The 19,507-nt window shown below is 38.0% G+C and overlaps 1 protein-coding gene across 2 annotated transcripts in view; it reads right to left on the bottom strand.

Annotated features, from left to right (window-relative positions):
- LOC100651761 (disintegrin and metalloproteinase domain-containing protein 10) overlaps positions 1-19,507 on the bottom strand; it is a 157,750-nt gene that overhangs the window by 34,504 nt on the left and 103,739 nt on the right. For both annotated transcript variants that reach the window (XM_003397306.4, XM_048408055.1), the window contains exons 5-7: positions 4,828-5,098; positions 2,651-2,809; positions 823-1,007 (exon numbers count right to left, since the gene is read on the bottom strand). In XM_003397306.4, the coding sequence (XP_003397354.1) occupies positions 823-1,007; positions 2,651-2,809; positions 4,828-5,098 (615 nt within the window). The remainder of the gene's footprint in view (positions 1-822; positions 1,008-2,650; positions 2,810-4,827; positions 5,099-19,507) is intronic.

The raw sequence follows: 19,507 nt of genomic DNA, 5'->3' as shown, positions 1-19,507 counted from the left end.
GGAAGGCAGTATGCGATTCTCCTCCCGTCTTATTCCTTGATAACCATCGTTTAAAGTTTACGCATTAGGTGTGTGTAGTGGCGCAATAAAGTTCCATGGAATCAATCGGTCAACGTCAGACACAGAAACTGACATTAATCGGTCGCAGCGCAGAAAGGAACCGCAGTAAGGCTAAGGAACATTCATTTCCTCCGATCGCCGTTGGCAGAAAGTTGGTTTAACTGGAAGGTCCGGGAAAGTTTTAATTGGTTTGCGAAGTTATTACAGCGGAATGAGACAGAAGACGCGCACTTGTTAGCTCGGGAGGAAACGTTGCCGATTGCCACACCGGAAAGACGAAAGAATTTTCATTGCTGTCCTGATACTTCTCTTTCGACAACCAATCTTATAGAACATTTCGACGAATTATGTACCGATCTCGGACGAAAACTCTGTTGGAATTTGGTTGAACAACAGACACTAATCAGATTTGTAAGGATGATAGAGCGGATGACTATTACGGGAGGTTAAACTATTATTTTATTGCTAGGTAGAAAGAGATAAGTTTGCTCACACTCGGTGTTCCATTCACTTACATTTGCTGACTAAGACTCTTTTGTTTTTACGCAGGCACACGCTGCAAACATACACACATGCTCATCCACATTCTTTTTGGCTTAAGCCTACGTCTCTCACAAGAACAGCACGTAGCTATCAATCCGTCATCTCCTACTTACATTAAAACGAAACAGAAAACTATCGGCAATCGGTTCATGTATCACCTATCCTAACTTATACTCTAATATTACAGTCTATTGTAATCTATTAATAATTTTTATGTACCTGTATATCTATAAATTGAGTTGACACGCTGTACATGCCGAGTCATCACCTCGATACTGGCCTCTTCAGATTTATAATGATTGAAGAACGTGTGATCCGCTTGCAGGTACAACATACAAGTGGTTTTCTTCGGATCCACGGACGTCCTTTTGCGGAGCACTCGAGAATATCGTTCCCTGTACAATCTGATTGCAAAGAAATGACATCTATTTTCACTAAATACAATTAGCCTGACAAAGAAGCATTATCGCCTTTAACTTAATAATATATTTCCGTTTATGCGCCTTCAAAAGAATTTTAATTAATGTTCGTATATTTCCAAAATTCGAAATTTCTTTCATCTCAAATATATTTTCCGTATTATATGGAACTCCGTAGAAATAAAATTTTTTAATTTCTAACCTCTGAAGTTTGAACAACGAGATAACTGAGTTATCGACTTCAACGGTGAACAGAAAAAATTTCTAGATTCTACGCGTACTACGTCCGCATTTGGTTCGTAGGCTGTAAAAAGAGCAGGATTTTCGATGTTACGATAGTCGATTTAACCGATACGCGATCCGCACTTGAACAACAAATCAAATCTCTCTACCAGAAAAAGAATCCGATCGCGGGAAACGTCCGATAAGGATAACTCGGTCGCGGGCAACGTTAAATTGGATTGTTCGATAATGGTGTTTGCTCTCGATTTTTGACGTTTTCATCGCTATTCGCTGCCGGATAGTCTGGCTTTTCTCTGCCCGGAAATGGGTGTGCTCTTTAAATGGAAGCGCAAGCATAGCACGGCAAACAGTCCGGGGGAAGAATCGACGGGACGATAAGTAACCGTTGCGCTTTTCTTCCCCAGCAACGGGCAACTTTCTTCCTTTGACCTGGCTTTCCCAGCATCTGCTAGAATATTTCATCGACGTGTTCGTAGAGACGGGCTAAGTGGAAGCAGAGTGGAAAACGTTGAACACAACCGGGAAGGAAGAAAAGAGTCGAACAGGGTTAGGGAAGAGGGTTGGGGGGATGAGACCGGTGATCGAGAACGAACGACCGTGTAAAACTTTTACAGGCTGTATAACTTTTTATTTTTTCCAACTTCCAGTCGCTACCGTAAAAAGGGAAACGGGGGATTTCAATTAGTTGCACGGAAGACACTTGGCCTCTTTTCGATGCAACTTGCAGCGGAGACATGAGTGAAACGAGGCGGTTCATGGTCAGACAGCTAAAACGAGTTAACCTGTTAACTGGGTCGTTCTTTCCACAACCACGGAGTTAAAAATTGATGAAAATAAATTAATTTTTAGTCTAGGTATTTCTTCTATATGTAAATATGCTATAATTAATTTTTAACAATTATGGAATGATTTATGAAAAATAAAGGTTTTTAAATAAAAAAATTATATCGGGATATATATATATATATATACTGGAATGTACAGCGACACTTTATTTAACGAAATATTTTAGATCCTGTCTGATTAAATTGTCTGAATCTATTTATCAGGATGAGAATTATTATATGAAAAAAAGTATAGATGATAGAAAAATGAATGAATAATTCTGTAACATATAACTATCCAATAAATTCTCCTATATGTACAAGAGTTTAATAATTCGAGTGACGAATTACCCACTCATCCCCGATAAACAGACTACCCAAGTAGTATTAGCTCGGCGCGATCAGACGGACGTCATTCACTTTTAGCCGACTCAAAGGCTTAACGTAGGTGTGTAGGCAAAACATTTTTAAATTAAAGGAAACTTCAGCTTCTTCTTGGCAGGATGTGCAAATCTTTTGTAAAGTTTTTATTAAAAAGGAAGATTAAATTGAAAAGCTTACCTATCGAGTAACTCTAAATTGTGCGAGCTCGCCGTGGGGTCTTTCTTCCTAACGTCTTTCGGATAGAAGCCCGGCTTGGCGCGGGAGTTCCCCTCGTTCAGGTGTTGATAAAGCGGCCGCATTGTGTCCCCGAGATATCCACTCCACGTCCTGTTCGTCCTGCGAACGATTTTTCGTCGGTAAGCGTTTGGAAAACTACAGCGCACCAGTGAATCCCTCATGCTGAACTGATCAACTCCGGCCGCCCGGGATAAACGAGAGAAATCGTCGGGGTGCGGCAAGGAGATAAGAGTGACATATGTTGGGTAATACGTAACAGGCTTGAAGCCAATTTACTTCGAGGATCGTTGCCATCGGGCCTCCTGTCGAATCTCTACGCGCTCGTATCAAGATGACCAAGGCCACGTCTTTGAATTACAGCATTTCACGAAAGTATTCAAATACTTGTAAAAATCGTTTCTGAGTAATATTGTATAACACTCATATTATATAATAATATGAGTATATTATGTACGTTATACGAAACATTTGAAAATTATATTGCTACTGTAAAGAGATTCGATTATCATGATTACATTGGTCAAGTTTGAAGTAAATCTGAAAATGTACATAGATGTTATAAGATACTTACTGCAAGCATATATATCGCAGAGATTATAAATGTATTTAAGCAACAAATTATCCATTATGCGATTCATGCCGTGTATTAATTTTTTGATTCAATATATGTTCGTGTTCTGTACACACTGTATATTAAAACTCGTTAAATTTTCTCATTTTTATTCTCTCTTTTTTTTTTTATTCTTTTCTTTATAAGATTCAGTACATTCCGTTTTTACGAGTCTTTTATATACCAACGCAGTTGCCGCGTTTTATGTGTTTTTTTTCACTGTATCCGTTTAATTCCTTGCGTGCGCGTGACGTGATTTCGAAAATGCACCAGTGAAGCCATAGACGAAACGAGCGCTTAAAGTGTTTAGAGACTGCGCCACGCTGTTCCAACGGCCTCGATATATAGCAGAAACGATAGGTTGTTGCGCGTAGATAGAAAGATTGCCTCGAATTCTTTCTATGCCATCTGACCGGAATATCCGATGAGATTCGCCAGTACTCTCGCAAAACTCATTTCACTGATAAGCTTTGGAATGAAACGAGGTAAGAATCTAATCTGTGTTAAATATATATTTATTTTCTAATCACGCAGTTGGATAATTATAAAACTTTGATTTATTTTATACGCGTAAAGAAAAAAGTTATATGAGTAAATAAAAAAGATGTTATTAATTGAGATGGGATTAATTAATAATAATTTGAAACAAAGTACAAAAATTCACAATTATCGAATTATGGATCAAAACTTTCGAAATTAAGAAAATTTACAGTGAAGATTTATGTGATTTAAGAGCCACTATAATAGTTAGTTAGAACGTAGCTAATATCACGTAACTGAAACTAAAATTTCCATGTAATACAATTTACTCAATTATTAAGATAACTTAAAATCTGTTTCCTTCTCTCCAGCAACTCTTTCTGAGCTCCATGCCAGAGAACATTATAATTAATCAATGCTAGAGCTGCTTCCCTCTCTAATACTCTGTTAAAATGCGTTCTCCCTGTAATCGTGAGTGCACTTTGACGAACGTGTCTCAGGAAATGATCGGTTTCCCTTGCAGAGCCTTTGTGTCGCGCAGCTTCCCTACTAATTTTGTTAACTTCGATTCATGGCACTGATGCTTTGAAACGTTAGTTATCGCGATCTCTAATGTAAAACTGGAATGCTTGATCTCTCGTACAGTTAACCGCCATTACGGTGCCATCTGAAATTCTATTAAACCGGTCAGTAGATACTAAGCCGGTCGATATTAAGTTTGTACCTGGAATATTGAACGTGTTAGATCATACGGGAAGATATTATACATCCAAATTGCATGCTAAGCTGTCTCAAATGCGAGACTAGGTTGGAAATTCAACTGTGAACGGCCAATTGAATTTCTTCTTATATTATTCAAAGGAACAAAGATAACAGCGGGAGATGAATAACGAAGTATAATTTATGTTTTATTTAATTAAATTGTCTTAAGAGTCTTCATACGGGAAATTGCATTTTTCATGTTGTTGTACTATTACGTCGAAATAATTAGCTTAATGGCAAACACAAGAGTTTAAAATGTATTTACCTTAATTCATTTAACGTGTTCTCTCGCAAAAGCTCACTGGCACATGGATACCCATTACTACGTGGGACATTCACGTCCACAGAACGATACGCGATCGTATGATGATGCACAGCGTCTGTTGTATCTTTATCTTCGCCATCTTGCCGATGACATACGAGGGGTGCGTATCTGCTGGTTGGTTCGATGTAGATTTCGTCGGATGCTGTAAAGATAGTTCCATCAAACAGTCCCTCTTCTGTTACGACCCCATGTACCGACGAGTTCTCATCATCTGAAACAAAAAATGAAGAATTGATAGTTTATGTTGTTTAGTCAAAGTTGCGTAAATGCAACAGTATGAAGGATTTATATATGGTTTCATATATTATATGTGGTATCGGAATAATAGACACGTTTCAGAAGCCAGGAACACAAATAAAAAATATGCAGAAGATTTACTTTGACTTAACGAAAAATATTATATAATAGTTTATCACGTTACTATTAATATTCTAGTTTCTGTTAAATTCATAAAACTCCAGGTAGGAAGTTCAAACTTCAAGTAGGAGAAGAAATGAAGCGACGAAGAAATTACCGAACATATCTTCAGAATTCTCTTTCATAACCACAATGTTGGAAAAATAAAATTCGATATGTAAATTGACTGAAAAGAGACATTGTTCCCTTTCAGTGCTTTTTATCAAAGTCTTTTTATGCAATATTTGAAATCTTCTTTAGAGTTGTCGATGCCAAAAAGAGAGACAAAGATCTAATTTTCCGATTGTGAAATTCAGAGAGAACTGTAAGAATTCGATCAGCGTCGATGTCTAGCGTGAATGCACGTCGGTATGCTTCCTGAGTCACTTTGACCATCTTTTTCCTGAACGTTGCTACTATGCTCGTAAATCGTGAGATTTACGCGTGCAAGAACCGCGTACGGGAGAATCCGCGTTTATATCACGTTTGCCCGCTCGGACATGGCCCCGGCAAGTGCGAATTTATATACGTTTGATCCGTTGCATCATCATAGCATATCATATCGATGATGCATCGACGGGTTTCGTATGTGTGATTCGATCGTTTTCTTTTTATACTCCTTTTTCGAAGGTTCCTTCTTATCTTACTGTTGAATAAAATAATTCGATAAGAAAAATCCTTGGGTAATATACTAACCGTATGTCAATGTAGTAAAATGATTTAGAAAGTAATTATTATGAGAAACTATAATCATATCAACGACAAAGAATTACATATATTCCAATTAATTCATAAAATTCAAAGTTATATTTGGCATCTCGGTAATCTTAATATTACTCAGAATGTTGTAAAGACAGATAGTTGAGTTTAAAGAGTATACATAATAATAAAGTAAATCGTAAGCCAAGAGATTAATCAACATAAAAAATTCAAATTAGTGGAAGAATTCATAATAGAGATCCACTCATTGCTACTGTAAATGTATAAATACGGGACGCCACATTGGTTTCCATACATCGTAATATGGCTTGTTCAATACTTAATTGCAGTTTAATATCGAGATTAAACGCTCACGGCGATGTATTGTATTATTCATTATTTGATATTTACTTAACATTTAGGGTGGTTATCGAACGATTCTACGTATATACACGTGACACAATGTGTGCACAATACTCGTTTAAAATGAAAACAATTTTTCACGGAATATTCTGTAACATTTTTCTACGGATTATGAAATAACGTCCATAGCATTTTTATAACGCTACACTTTAATCTCATCCTCGGTAGAATTTGATTTTGAAATCTTACGTTTAATCCTGAATATAAATAGCTATTCCTATTTTACCCTCCTCCATTCTTTTTTAGATAATTTTACTAAATTCGCTGTTACAATATTTTCCTATATTTTGTGTCCTCGTTTAACGTAGACCCTCGCCCAGATCCATTTATGTTCTATCTCTATTATCTATTTAAATCCGTGCTGCAAAGTTCAAACGTGTCAAAAATAGATTGTCGTGGATGAGAAGAGCTAGAGGCCTGGATGTCGATCAAAATATTCTGTCCGAATTTTTCACTGGACACAATTCGTAATATTTTTCCCCCCGTACGTACCTATTGGAGGAGATAATTGAATTTTTAATACATCAACACCGAACATCTTCCAAATTACGAACAATTGATTAATTCGAGCGAAATGGAATTGAATTGTATCCTCTGATGTCCATTTCATCAACGAGTTTGTCATTCTTTTGAAATGGATCAGCTCGAGCGTCGATTACCCTTCGCTGATTGACTTTGAGTTAATTAACTATTATCACGTTGCAACATAAATTTCGATTCTCGTGGTGACATTGTTTGCGATATTATTCGCGCAGTTATATTGTGTAATACGTTTAATAGAGGAGGTTATTATAATTCTTGTTTATATAACAATGTGTAATCGGAGAAGCCCGAAATTATAATACAATCTATATATTAAATATGTATATAGATAAATACAATCTATACAGGTATTTGTCATTTTGGTATGATTGTTTCATGGAACGATAACCACGGTTTACTTTTGAGAATTTCTATTTGAGAATGCAACGTTCAATGCCCTGTTGTTTTTGCATACAAGGGTGCGCACTGTAAGATTCCTTCGCGTGTGGTTCTCTTTTATTCTGTCGAGAATCGTGTACATACAGAATGCAAGAAAAATGCAAAGCTAAGGGAAAGAACTGTTACTCGAAAGATAACGTTGCTCTTCAATACTTGCAGTTGTGTACTATTGGATAGCGTAGGAATTTTTAAAATGATATTTCTGGGACAGTGAAGACAAAACTGTAATTGAATGATATACTAAAACAATGTTAAAATATAAGGGTATACGTATCCTCTCTTGTTCTATTTCACAATCTCTTCCATTTACTTCAAGTAAAATATATATATATCTATATTGTTAGGACCTACAATGTTTGGATCATACAACCGTATATGAAAAATGGTTAGAGAGAATGCTAAATATTTAGAAATGTTAGGTATAATAGGAGCGAAAGTTTTCACCAACAAAGATTAGAATCGTCGTTAAGCATTTGACATCTCTTGTACGACGTATTGCTTTTCAATAATCAGTAATCAATTGTGAGAAATGGTAGAAGTGCATATATTTGTACACGATTATAATAGAGAATTTGGAAGGTTTACAGGGCATTAGGTACATAATCCTTTAACAAATAGATTAATTCTAATAAAATCTGACGTATTTTCCAATTAATTATAGGAAATCGTATTCCTGAATTTCTAACCCTTCTTCAAACTCTAATCTCAAGCATTGAATCCATTTACGCACTTCTATCAATGGAAGCTCAATCACTTCTAGAAAACAATAGCCCAAAATTTTTCTTCCCACATTATGTTTTCCGATGGAAAATGATTTAATTAATCGAGATCGAATAAAGAATGAACAATAAGAACAAGTTTAAATATAGTCGAGTTATCTTTTCCAGCTTCATCGGGATTCTTTTAGCAAATATAAGCCATTCTCGTTGATCGATTAACTTGAAATTTTAAACTTCGCTAAGTTTAAGTACGATTGATATTATTTCAAGTATCGCCTTACTTATTCTCCCTGTTGGCTCAAAATATAACGAACGTGGAGTACAGAACTCGTAGCACTAAAAAGACAAAGCATCCTTCAAAGATTAGGACATGTAAAACGCGTTTTAAACGTCATTGAATTCTGATTTGCCAAATTTCTATCAAAATGTCATGCAGCTGATGTTTTATTGTTTTGAGCTGAAAATTCTATTGAATACCTTTCTTCTAAAATGCTTTGCATCATGGGAATATCCGTCGGAAACTATATTTTCGAAGGCAAATATATCATCGCTATCTTCAAATTTCGCATAAATGCAGAAAAATCTCAATCGATTCATCAGAAAGGAATGAAACGCGTTAAAACTGATATGTGTTAATGAAATAATATCTTTCGATAGTATTTTTCAGATATTGAGACTAATAAAATTACTATTAAGCAAATGTATTTAGTCGAAGTACGATTATAATTGAAAGCATCTCATAGTACTTATATGCAATTTAAACTTACTCTGTCTAAGTTCGACCCTACTTAAAAGTGTTAGAAGTTCGAAACTTTCAATTAGATTCGAACCTGCTCGCACTATACTTTACTCCATCGCTAGTTCATGTAGCAGAATATCAGCTCGTGATATTTTATTCCGCATGCCGCGTCGCATAAGCGTAAAAGTTAATTAATCTGCAGAAAAAGCTGAAGCGATGGTATGATTTGATTTTACTTCATACTCTGTCGCGTCAAAAGGGTCGGAGTTATTAAATATCTAACAATTTGTAAATATTCCTCGTTGATGATTTCTATTTTCGGATTTTAATCAGATTCCGAAAATAGCGAACAACGGCTTTCGCGGGAAAAGACAGTTTCCCACTGTTCCGTCTGTGATATTCGTGTCCGTTGGTTACGTTACAACGTGATGTGCGTTCTCTATGAATTTCCACGGTTCGCTCCTATTCATGTTTTCGCTTGAGGCTTCCTAAGCCGCCATATATTGTAAGTTACCTCTATTGTCCACCCCGTTTCAATACTATTGCCATTTCGAAGCGACTTTGGAAACCTTTTGTTCGAACGTATCGCACATTTGTTCCAGGTCCACGAGGCTGTACGGATTCCACGTGATCAGTTTCATCATCGGATCCAATCGTAGCGAATTATAAAACCCAGGGTGGATTCTACGATATATCTGAAATTTCTGGTGTTATCTTCAATATTCCTTGCTCTTGCTATTCTGTGTTACGTGATTTAATAGTGTCATTTAATTCAAAGGATCTCAACCAACACTTGGTAGATAATTTGAGTTGAACATATAACGAGGATCGTTTAATAGAATCAGAGACAGCGAATTTTGAATTATAATAATGCGAGAGGAACGATTATAAAAATCATATTTATCAACGTTAAAAGGACCAATCGATTCTATATAATTAAACCGATATAGAAATTCTCTGCCGGAGGCCGATTTCCGCTGGAAACATCCAAATGTACAAAAGCACATAGACCCGTAGGATATTTGTAAATGAAAATTTCAAACACGTTGGCAGGATCAAAGAAAAGTTCTAACGCAAAATCAATGTGTAATATCAATGTCACGTATTGGTATCTAACGTTACGTTCATAAGATTGACGCGAGAGGAGATCGTAAGAATCTTAATCAATTGCAGGACGAACTTAAACGAACCTTTTCGTAGAACTGCACGAACCATTGTCATATTTATACCGAAATTCTATTTCAACAACGTTCAAAGGATTAATGGATTCTACGTAATTGCAACGATGTAGATATTCTCTCTGGAGACCGATGTTCAAAGAAACGACTTTGTAAAGAGCGTTGATCCTTCGTATTTGAAAAACGTGCAAATAGCACGGTAGTACATCGAATCAATATAAATTTTTCAAACAAGCCGGACCGCGGACGGATTTGCGAGCTGCAGGATTCCCGGAAAGTCGATCGCGTTAGTTATCGAAGTGGAAAATAATGTCATGAATAATGGAGGAACGTGCCGCGGTATGTACTCCGTCGACGGGTGCAGTCGCATTGAGGGGCAGCGACCGTGCAAAAGGCAGAAGGGAGCAAAGGGAATGGGAAAGTAACTCTGCACAAAGTGCCCGAGCTGCTAGCTAATTCGCAGACGTACTCGCTCGGTTCTTCCCCGATGTCGACTCGTTTTCTTTGACGCGACGAAATAGAAAATCTCCGCGGTCACCCTCGGCGAGCGAATCCTTTCAGGCGACGATCGCGCGGATCACGGACCTTGTTTGATTAACAAATGAGCGATACTTTCTTTCCTTCGATCGACCACGGGAGAGAAGTAAAAGTCGTTAATTTTTTTCTTCGCGTTTGCTAGTGCCCAATGGAAAATCAATTAGGTGTCGTTTTACAGTTTCTGGTCATTGAGTTAGGTTCACACGCAGAAACTTTGTTCTTCTAGATACGATATAAAGATCGAAACTATTTAGACGATTCTGGAAAATGTTTGTTAGTGGATGATGATGAGACACAATAAGTAGCCGAGACGAAATTTCGAAGATTGTAAATTACAAAGCGCGTTATGTGGCCTGTGATCTAATGCCTGTTCATGGATTATCATTTGATAGCTGTTGAGGTGCTTCAACGCAATGGAATTTGATAATCAATCAATACAGAATAATTATCAAATAAATAAACAGTATTTTGGATAATGTCGGCCGTTGTTGTTGCTGCGGCACGACTTTACATCAAGAATTTCACTTATTCTTGACAGATTTTTGTCAAAAATACCTTCTAAGATAACACAATTTTGATCCGATTTCTTTTAAAAATCTTACTTTCTAGTTAATGTGTAGTGATTACAAATTCTTGTTCAGTAATGTTTAAATATATGTCATTGTGTAAGATTCCGAATCCCTTTGGAGAGACTCGCGAGAGAAAGCGAAATTGTCGATGAAAATTCCGTCTGATCCGGCAGTTTATCAGGCGTATCGGCGGCAATTTGTCCCTTTAAGAGCCGGTTGTCGGTGGGCTTGGCCGGTTACATGTAAACGCGCGTATGCTGCCGGTGTTTTAAATGCAAAATTGAGCCGGCTCTCTCTCCCCATGATGGAATTTAATTACAACGATCTGTCGTCAGGGGAACGCGGTCGCCGTTCGAAAAGCCAATCGTATTTCGACGGGTTCGAGTGACCAACGTGTTGATAGAAAGTCGATAACGGGTGGCAGCCTGTTCTCGTTCGCGACATGCAAACGACGCGGCCTCCAATCATTTCTCTTGCCATACGGAATACACTTTGCCCCGCCAGGCGTGATTCTGCAAGTGTACAAGGAGACAGACAAACCGTCCTTCATGAGCGATTTATGAGTCGGCCAACTCATGTAAATTGCTTGAAATCGCGCGAATGTTTGGGCAATAGCTAACACTGAGATACTGATTCTGCCTTTGACATCGTGTGTGCTAACAAAAGCGATCACGGTAATGAACGATTGGTGCAACGATATCATGGAGTCTCGAGTTTGTTCATAGAAAATAATACTTCCGGAAGCAAGTGAAAGAAGTCGAAGGTTTACGAAACCATTGTTAGTCGTGTAAAAACAGAGAGATCAGCTTTAACGTTTAGTTAACAGAAATTTTGAGAAAGGGGGATCAATAGATGGGATAAAAGATTATGTACAATTCTGAAGCAATCTACAATATATTTGGAAACAGATTGTTTAACTAGCTGTTAGTGATGTGATAAACAGTGTGTGTATCGTGTACTTGACAGCTGGACATGTTTTATTCTGATAGAATATTCTATTCATGAAAAGAGAAGAAGCCTGTTCAATATTAATATTTTCAGTTGTAGTTATCCTAATTCAGTAGTATATATATGTTACCCTATTTCTGGAATAATCCAAAATTGAACTTTAAAATGTTGTAGCACGAGTGATTCAAATAATTCTAGCTTATTACATAAAACGAAAGTCTCGTTAGGATAGAAATAGAATGGAAAAAGTCGAATAATTTTTTATACTGAATTTTTTATTCTTGAGATCTGGAAACTCGCAGTCCCGAGAGGTACACTATTTTCTTGCTGCTAAAGGATTATCCCAGGAGGAAAATAAAATTCAGCTGGTTCCCTCTTCACGTTGCCGCGCGTGTGCCGGCTTTCGCTCCAACGTCCTCCCCCTTCCATTCGCTTTTCTCAGCCGATCTGATGTAAAATGCTGGATACGTAAGATGGAGAACGCAGACGTCTCTGTACGTTTCTGAAAGGCTTCCCGTAGAAGTCCTTCGTGGTAAATCACTCGCTCTCGATCGAATCCCCCTCTTCGGTTTATCCATTTTCGGGATCGCAGACGAAGGGATTCGACGGCAGCCGTGACACCGCCGCTCCGATATGTTCTCCTTGCATCGACGTCGATCCCTTTTGGAATTTATGTGCCCGACGACTGGGAAAATTTCGAGGAAATTCCACCACCGTATGTGTGTGTGCCTTTCGGCCCGGAAAGATCAGCCTTCTCTCTGTCTCCGACAGGTTTCCACGCTCAGCCATGGAGGCTTTGACCTGACCAGTTTGCATTTAATTTGGGAACGTTTATTCTTCTATTTCCTCTCTTGACCATCGTTTCCTGGTTCCTTTTTCCGTGATTCGAATCGTCGTATTTTACGAGTATAGAGCATAGACTCTGTCGGTGAATATTATTTGGTACACATTATAAAACTATTTTGGTCTGGGTGTGGTTGGATCGTTCCGAAAATACTCAATTGGGTTGGCGAATTTCAAGCCATGTTCCGTTTCAATTTATAAAGCAATTAATGAAATTATTCGGAGAAATATCAGAAGCCTCAAGTAGACCTCAAACAACGTACGAACTTTAAATACAATTTCACCGAGCAGGAACGTATATAAGCTCAATTTCGTTAGTGGTGCATTAGAGTCCTCGACCCGGCGACGTCTCCCAATTATTCAAAACTTAATGCAGACCGTATCCATCCTCTCAAAGTCTATATATCCAGCTCGAAAAGTGGATCTGGCTTGCAAAGTGACAGAACGGGCCCCAACACTGGCTACGTTTCAGCTCAGCCTTTTCACCATTTCCTTTCACCCTTTCTACTACTCTCCCTCTTCCCTATTCCTATTTCTTTTCGCTTGCACCCCCATGGTTCTCTCTGTCTCCCCCTTTTATGCCTCACCTCTCTTCTTACTCGTTTCCAGCTCTTTTCGTTTCACGTCTTTATCAATCTTTCTTGCGCAGTCGGAGCGCACCTCCTTTTCTTTCCGTACGCAAGCTCTTCTGTTTATCCGCGTGAAAGCTACTCTTCCGTGAATCGAGATTTCAGAATCCGTCGAAAGACTCTTCTCTTTTGCGCGTGCATCCTTCTATTCTACCCCGGTGTAGCCCATTCGCGGAAACGCAAATGTGCAAATTCCATTCTCTGTTGCTGACGAGACGATGCTTCAGAATTAAATTCTCTCGCATGCTCAATCCAGTTGCGATATCTCGTAAGATTTACGTTTTCGAATTTTTCTGTTCTTTCCTTTATCCATATTATCCCTGCCTTATGATTCCTAACATAGAATTAATAAATATAATGCCAAATTTGACCATCTCCACTTTTAACCTCTCACACATTTTTAAAGCAGCTAACACTTTTCGACAAAACGCTTACAATTCTAAACGTAATTCATTATCAAAACGTTGTAAGCAAATTATTAGCAATAAAATAATCTTGAAATTAGTATTGCATTTACGATTACGAAACCATAATCGATCCCCTCTTAACTCTTTGGAACTACTTATTTGAAAAGCGTGTAACATCTCTCGTAAATTTGAGCGAAAGATCAATAAAGAAGAATCGAATGAATCACGAATACACGTCACGTGGTTGGTTAGATAACGAAGTGCTTACTGATCGGGCGTTCATTTTGAAAATCGGCATCATTAATTCCCAGCACACGTCTCTATTTAACCCGATTCGATAAATCTCCGCCGAATGTTGCTAATTATCCGATAATAATACCGCGCCGGCGGGAGGCTAATTTGTGTCGCTTCGAACTTCACTCTAAACGCTATCTCCGTCTCTTCCTCTTTTTCATTTTCCCACCTCTCGCGTTTCCTCTTTCGCCTAATACGTGCGTTGAATATTCCAAACGATTCATTTGCCAAGCACGATCCGAAAAATTGATCGGAATCCTATTCTTTTTATCATCTCATTAATGTTACGCCCGTCTACGTTTCCTCGTCAGAATTATTCGTTTTCGAATCAAACAAGTTAGAATTTTTTACATTGAACTCTCTCGAGTTTTATTAGAAAGGATCAAAGAAAAGGATCTGGTGTTTGCTATCGGAAAATAATTTTAAACGCTACTTACTGTTGTAGGGAGTTTGAGAAAACGGAGTTTTCTTTTTCGAAAAGCTTTTAGAAAGTTGGCTCCATTTGGATGTTCCCTTTATTTTCCAATGGAAGTCAGCTTCCAGAAGAATTAAATCTTTCTTTCATCGAACTGCGCGTAACGTTTTAACGGTGTAGCAAACTTTTTCTAAGACTCCCCATTCTCTCCTCTGTAAACGCTTGGAAAACTTTCAATTCTACTTCATGGCGTTATTCTAATGAAGTTTTTTAAAACGTTGCGGGAAATTTCAAGTTACAAATCGGATAGTTAATAATTTCCCATTAAAATGCGCAACTCCTTTGATCAAATTTCATTATTTATACCCCTATTAGTTTGGGAAATTATATTGTATTACCCTCAAACTTTCCTTTAAATTTAAATTTAAAATTTTACTACTAACTTTCCGCCGAATCCAATATGTTGTTCATTGCAGCTAATATGATATTACTCGAAATATGAAAGGAAAACGGATTTATTACATAACTTATATATATTAAAGTCGAACAATCTGCATAGAGCGTGTAATATAATACGTACGTTCATCTGGCAGAGATGTAGCTTTTGATGTTCACACGTCCACTGAATTTCTTCCATCAATGCCATATTTATTTTCCGTCAGCGCATCAGGATGGGTTTTGTGGTATGCATGGTCAGTCAACCCCGTTCGACTCACGTTGTATTCTATCGGGATCAGTGGTTACGAAAATTAATGCTGATGCCAGGCACGCCTGTTATTTGACGCCGGTGTAAGTGGTAAAACCTCGCAATCAACGCCAGTGATTGATGCGCCCATCATCGGTATCACTTGTGCTGTGTCACGAGATAGAGGAGTCACTCTTAAACAATAGTTTTCCTGCTTTCGATACTCGCCTGTCATAATTGGTCGATAACGGGCTTGAATATTTGTCACAGATCTTCTCGTCTTCGTCATTTTCCACTGGTTCGATTAATTGGGATCATTTAAATTTCATCGCATGTTCGTCAAATATTATTGTGTAGTAAACGATAAACTTAAACGATGAGTGATCGAGGATCATGTAGAATAAAACAGATGTAACAGACGACGAGTCGTTTTTCTAAATATTTTATACCGTTTTGTCACTGTATATATCAGATCGACATAACAGATCTACACTGTGTTTAGTAATATTTTCCTGATATTTCGTATGCAGAGTTTTTACATGCATTGGAAGTCTAGAGAGGCTAGTAGATATCTTTATGCATTATGTGAACATATCGTGCACCGCTCCAATACTGATATTGTAATTCTGATGTGTTGTTTTCTTTTTTTTTTGTATATAATATCATGTGACGCAGTTTTCTTATGGTTGAGGCAAACCTTATTAATATTCAATAAAGTAATGAGATATGATGAAAGGAAATTATAATTTGTAATAAAACTAAAAACAAGGAATATTGGACATATGATCCAAAGAAAAATTACATTATAATCTGAACTAAGAAAATTGTAAAGTATCTTTTCTTTCTAACTGATCTTCTTCGACCAACATTTTTTATATCTTTTTATCTTTAGCGTGACTCAAAGGGAATGCAATCCTCGTTTGAAACGCTGGAAATAAGACCACCAGAGTCTGTTGTATCTCGTGCAACGTTCGAACGAGTCGCCAGCTCATTAGAGCCTCGATGTAAAGAGAAAATATATCGCGTGATAGAAAAGCCCGCACCTCAGCAAGGGGAGGGGTGGTTTAACGGAGGTATCAATTTTCTTAGAGGCCGTGGTTGGAACGAAATCGATTTAGGGACACGATAAACGGGAGGCGGTGTCAAATCATGAAATTCCGTAGACGGCTTAATTGCTCGAGTTTCGGATTCTATCAATCAGCTCGCTAATTGGGCCAGTCACGGCCTTGTTATGCAGCAAATTAGTGGTCAGTCTGCCGGCAAGATGGTGAATCGAAACGCGAAGATAGCTATTTCATTACCGTTACCACGATGCACCTTGTCATTAGTTCGCTGTCGTTTCACGAGTAGAAGCGAATTTTTATGGAAATTTATGTTTCTCGTGGCGTGTCACCAAAATTTAATCATTCACGCTAATAAATGGAACCGTGCATCGCGCAAGTATCGACGAAACTTCATTGTATTGAATCATATTGCCATGATTTCAACCGTGATATTTCCAATTCTGAAATTCACACGGTACAATTTTCATTTCTAGTCGGAAAAAAGATTCGAAAAAACTCTCGACTTCAATTTCCAATGGAACAGCGAACGTTATTTCGCTAATTTAAATCAATACGATGGTACACCATGATGGAACGAAATCAAAAAACAGAGTTGTCGAATGGTAAGTGGCTGACGGTAGCTATAATTTTCCGCGGAGAAACCATTTAAAAGACGATCGAACTGCATGGAAAACGGATCCTAACGAGGTCCCCGAGGAAATCTCGGTGGAGAAATAACGACGTTGTCACTAGTCCGTGTTTCTGGCTGTGATCCTGACTCTGCTTCAACAGGGCATCCCCAAGAGGATCCTTCATTTCGTGCGAGCTCTTGTTTTATCGACTCGTTTGTTTTTGGTCTAGTCGTCGACTGATTTTCATTGTAACGTCGCCGAAGTCTCGGCACGCTCAACTGTGATCCCTCTAGAAACTTTACTCATCGGAATGTTGGCATTATCGCCACAGGCTGACTAGTCTAATCCAAACACGCCGTTTAACTTTCAACTAAAACGACGTGTGCTTCTGAGAATGCGGCGTACGTATGTGTGTGTGTGTGTCTCTGCGGAACTACGATCGAAAAGTCACGCAACACACTAGAGCTTCTAATAAATAGTTCAATAACGATTGCGTGACTTTTTGATTATAGCGTAGGTTACATTCGCCGAGATGCTAAACTACTGTGTTTGATGTCGCGAGCCCGACAAATCATCGACCAATTCCACTTTTATTCCAGAAATTCTACCGTTTCGTGAGAATTTTACAGCGTTATGATTAGACTACGGATTTTCATGGAAATTTACGTTTTCGAGAATGCAATTAAAAATAGGGGGCTTAGATAGAATATCCTCAAGTCATATAATACTCAAAAATTCTTCGAGATTCGGGTAACACTATTAGATATTCATCTGGATCGCTTCTACAAAAAATAAATATTTTTTTAGGTGTTGTAGTATCAGAAAGAGCTAATTTATGGTACTGTCAAGTGTTTGCCTACTCTTTCCAAAACTCATAGTGACAGAAACGACTGTTCCGAACATTTCCAACAAATTTCACGAAATTGTATAAAATTCAGCGACAAAGTAGAAAATCTGCTATTTTCACTAGGTTCCTACAACAACAAATTTATTCTACAAAGTTTCATCTTTAGTAGAATGGTTGGATAACAAGTTCTCGCGATTTTTCATTTTTAAGCTCAATGTGACTGACAAGGCCGCATTGGTATACGTTCCATTCGAAAATGTCACCATTCGGTGCGCGTTCCGTGCCAGACTTTCTTGATATCAGGATCTGTACAATCGGTCAATCGATCGGGAAGCAAAGTCATAAATGGAGCGAGGCTTTTATTCTCGCGCACCGCATACTTGAAATTCCATCTCGTAGCAAGAATACTTCGCCTTGCAAGATACATTCGTGGGAAATGTACTTTATACGCGTGCCACGGGGGCGAGGGGAATCCATTTGAAAAGTAAACTTCATTTGAATGCGTTCAGTAGATAGCACGTGCGTACAGTCGAACGATCGACCAGGTATAAAACCATGTCGAGCCATCAATCGATACTTTCCCCGTTGGAACTGACTATTCTCTGTTAGTTCAATCTGACTGATCGATAATGCTTACCCCATTCGTGCCGAGGCTTCGTTCTCCTCGCTACCAACGCGTTAACTATGTTAGCGAGTTTAAACTTCATCACCGGATGAACAAGGAATTTTCTATTCCGATTGTTCATTGGTAAAGAGGGGCAGAAAGATATAATAGAAAGTTTTTCGTTATGTGCAGTTCCTATTAATATACAATCTCGTTCATAAGTATTAGATCACCTATGAAAATGTATTGTAATTATGTTATAAAATTTATATTTATTATTTCATTTGAAACGTTAGACTATAAAGAACTTGTATATTCAATATTCTCTCTTCCACTGACGCACATAGCCATGAATTTCGAAGTTAATATAAATATTCGGCCTTATCCTGATTTTCTATTTATTTCACGAAAAAAAAAATCAGGGAAGAGAAACGTGATATTAAATTTGTCCTCGCTGTTATTATCTTTCCCTTGTCCGCTCTATCAGTTTCATGTAAAATTGGAGATCCAAACCCTATCCCTTTGTATTCATCATGCATGTTTTACACAAAAAGAGGGAAAAGAATAAAAAGAAAAAAGATGTATTAAAAAACTGTCCACATCATATGCAGGGTCTGGTTTTTCCCCCTTTTATCACACATCGTTCAAACCGATGATATTAAAGTTCAAATCCCGAAAATCTCTGGCGAACCAAAATTCAGCCCCGTGAAAGGTAAACACTTTCATATCGACGTTCATGGAATTCGTTTGATCTATCGAAGAAACCTTGAAAAACTAGATCAGCGTGTATCCCAGAGGAAAAACTGTCGACCGATTACGTCTATGGATGACTATGCTCTTCCCATAATACTTGGCTCGGCAGTAAGTCGCGAACGTGATCCGCGGAAAAGCGGCCCACCCCTTTTACGTGATACCACGAACTTTTCAGTCCTCGACGACTCGGTTTTCGTATGTATTACATCGCCCGCGATGTAAACTACTTTAATCCGGGGGTCGGAGTCGGCTTCCGGGGGATGCTACACGGATTTTTCC

This window comes from Bombus terrestris, chromosome 8, assembly GCF_910591885.1.
Source record: "Bombus terrestris chromosome 8, iyBomTerr1.2, whole genome shotgun sequence".
NCBI lineage: Eukaryota > Metazoa > Arthropoda > Insecta > Hymenoptera > Apidae > Bombus > Bombus terrestris.
Note: the sequence above shows the minus strand (reverse complement) of the source record. Positions and strands in the feature narration are given on the sequence as shown.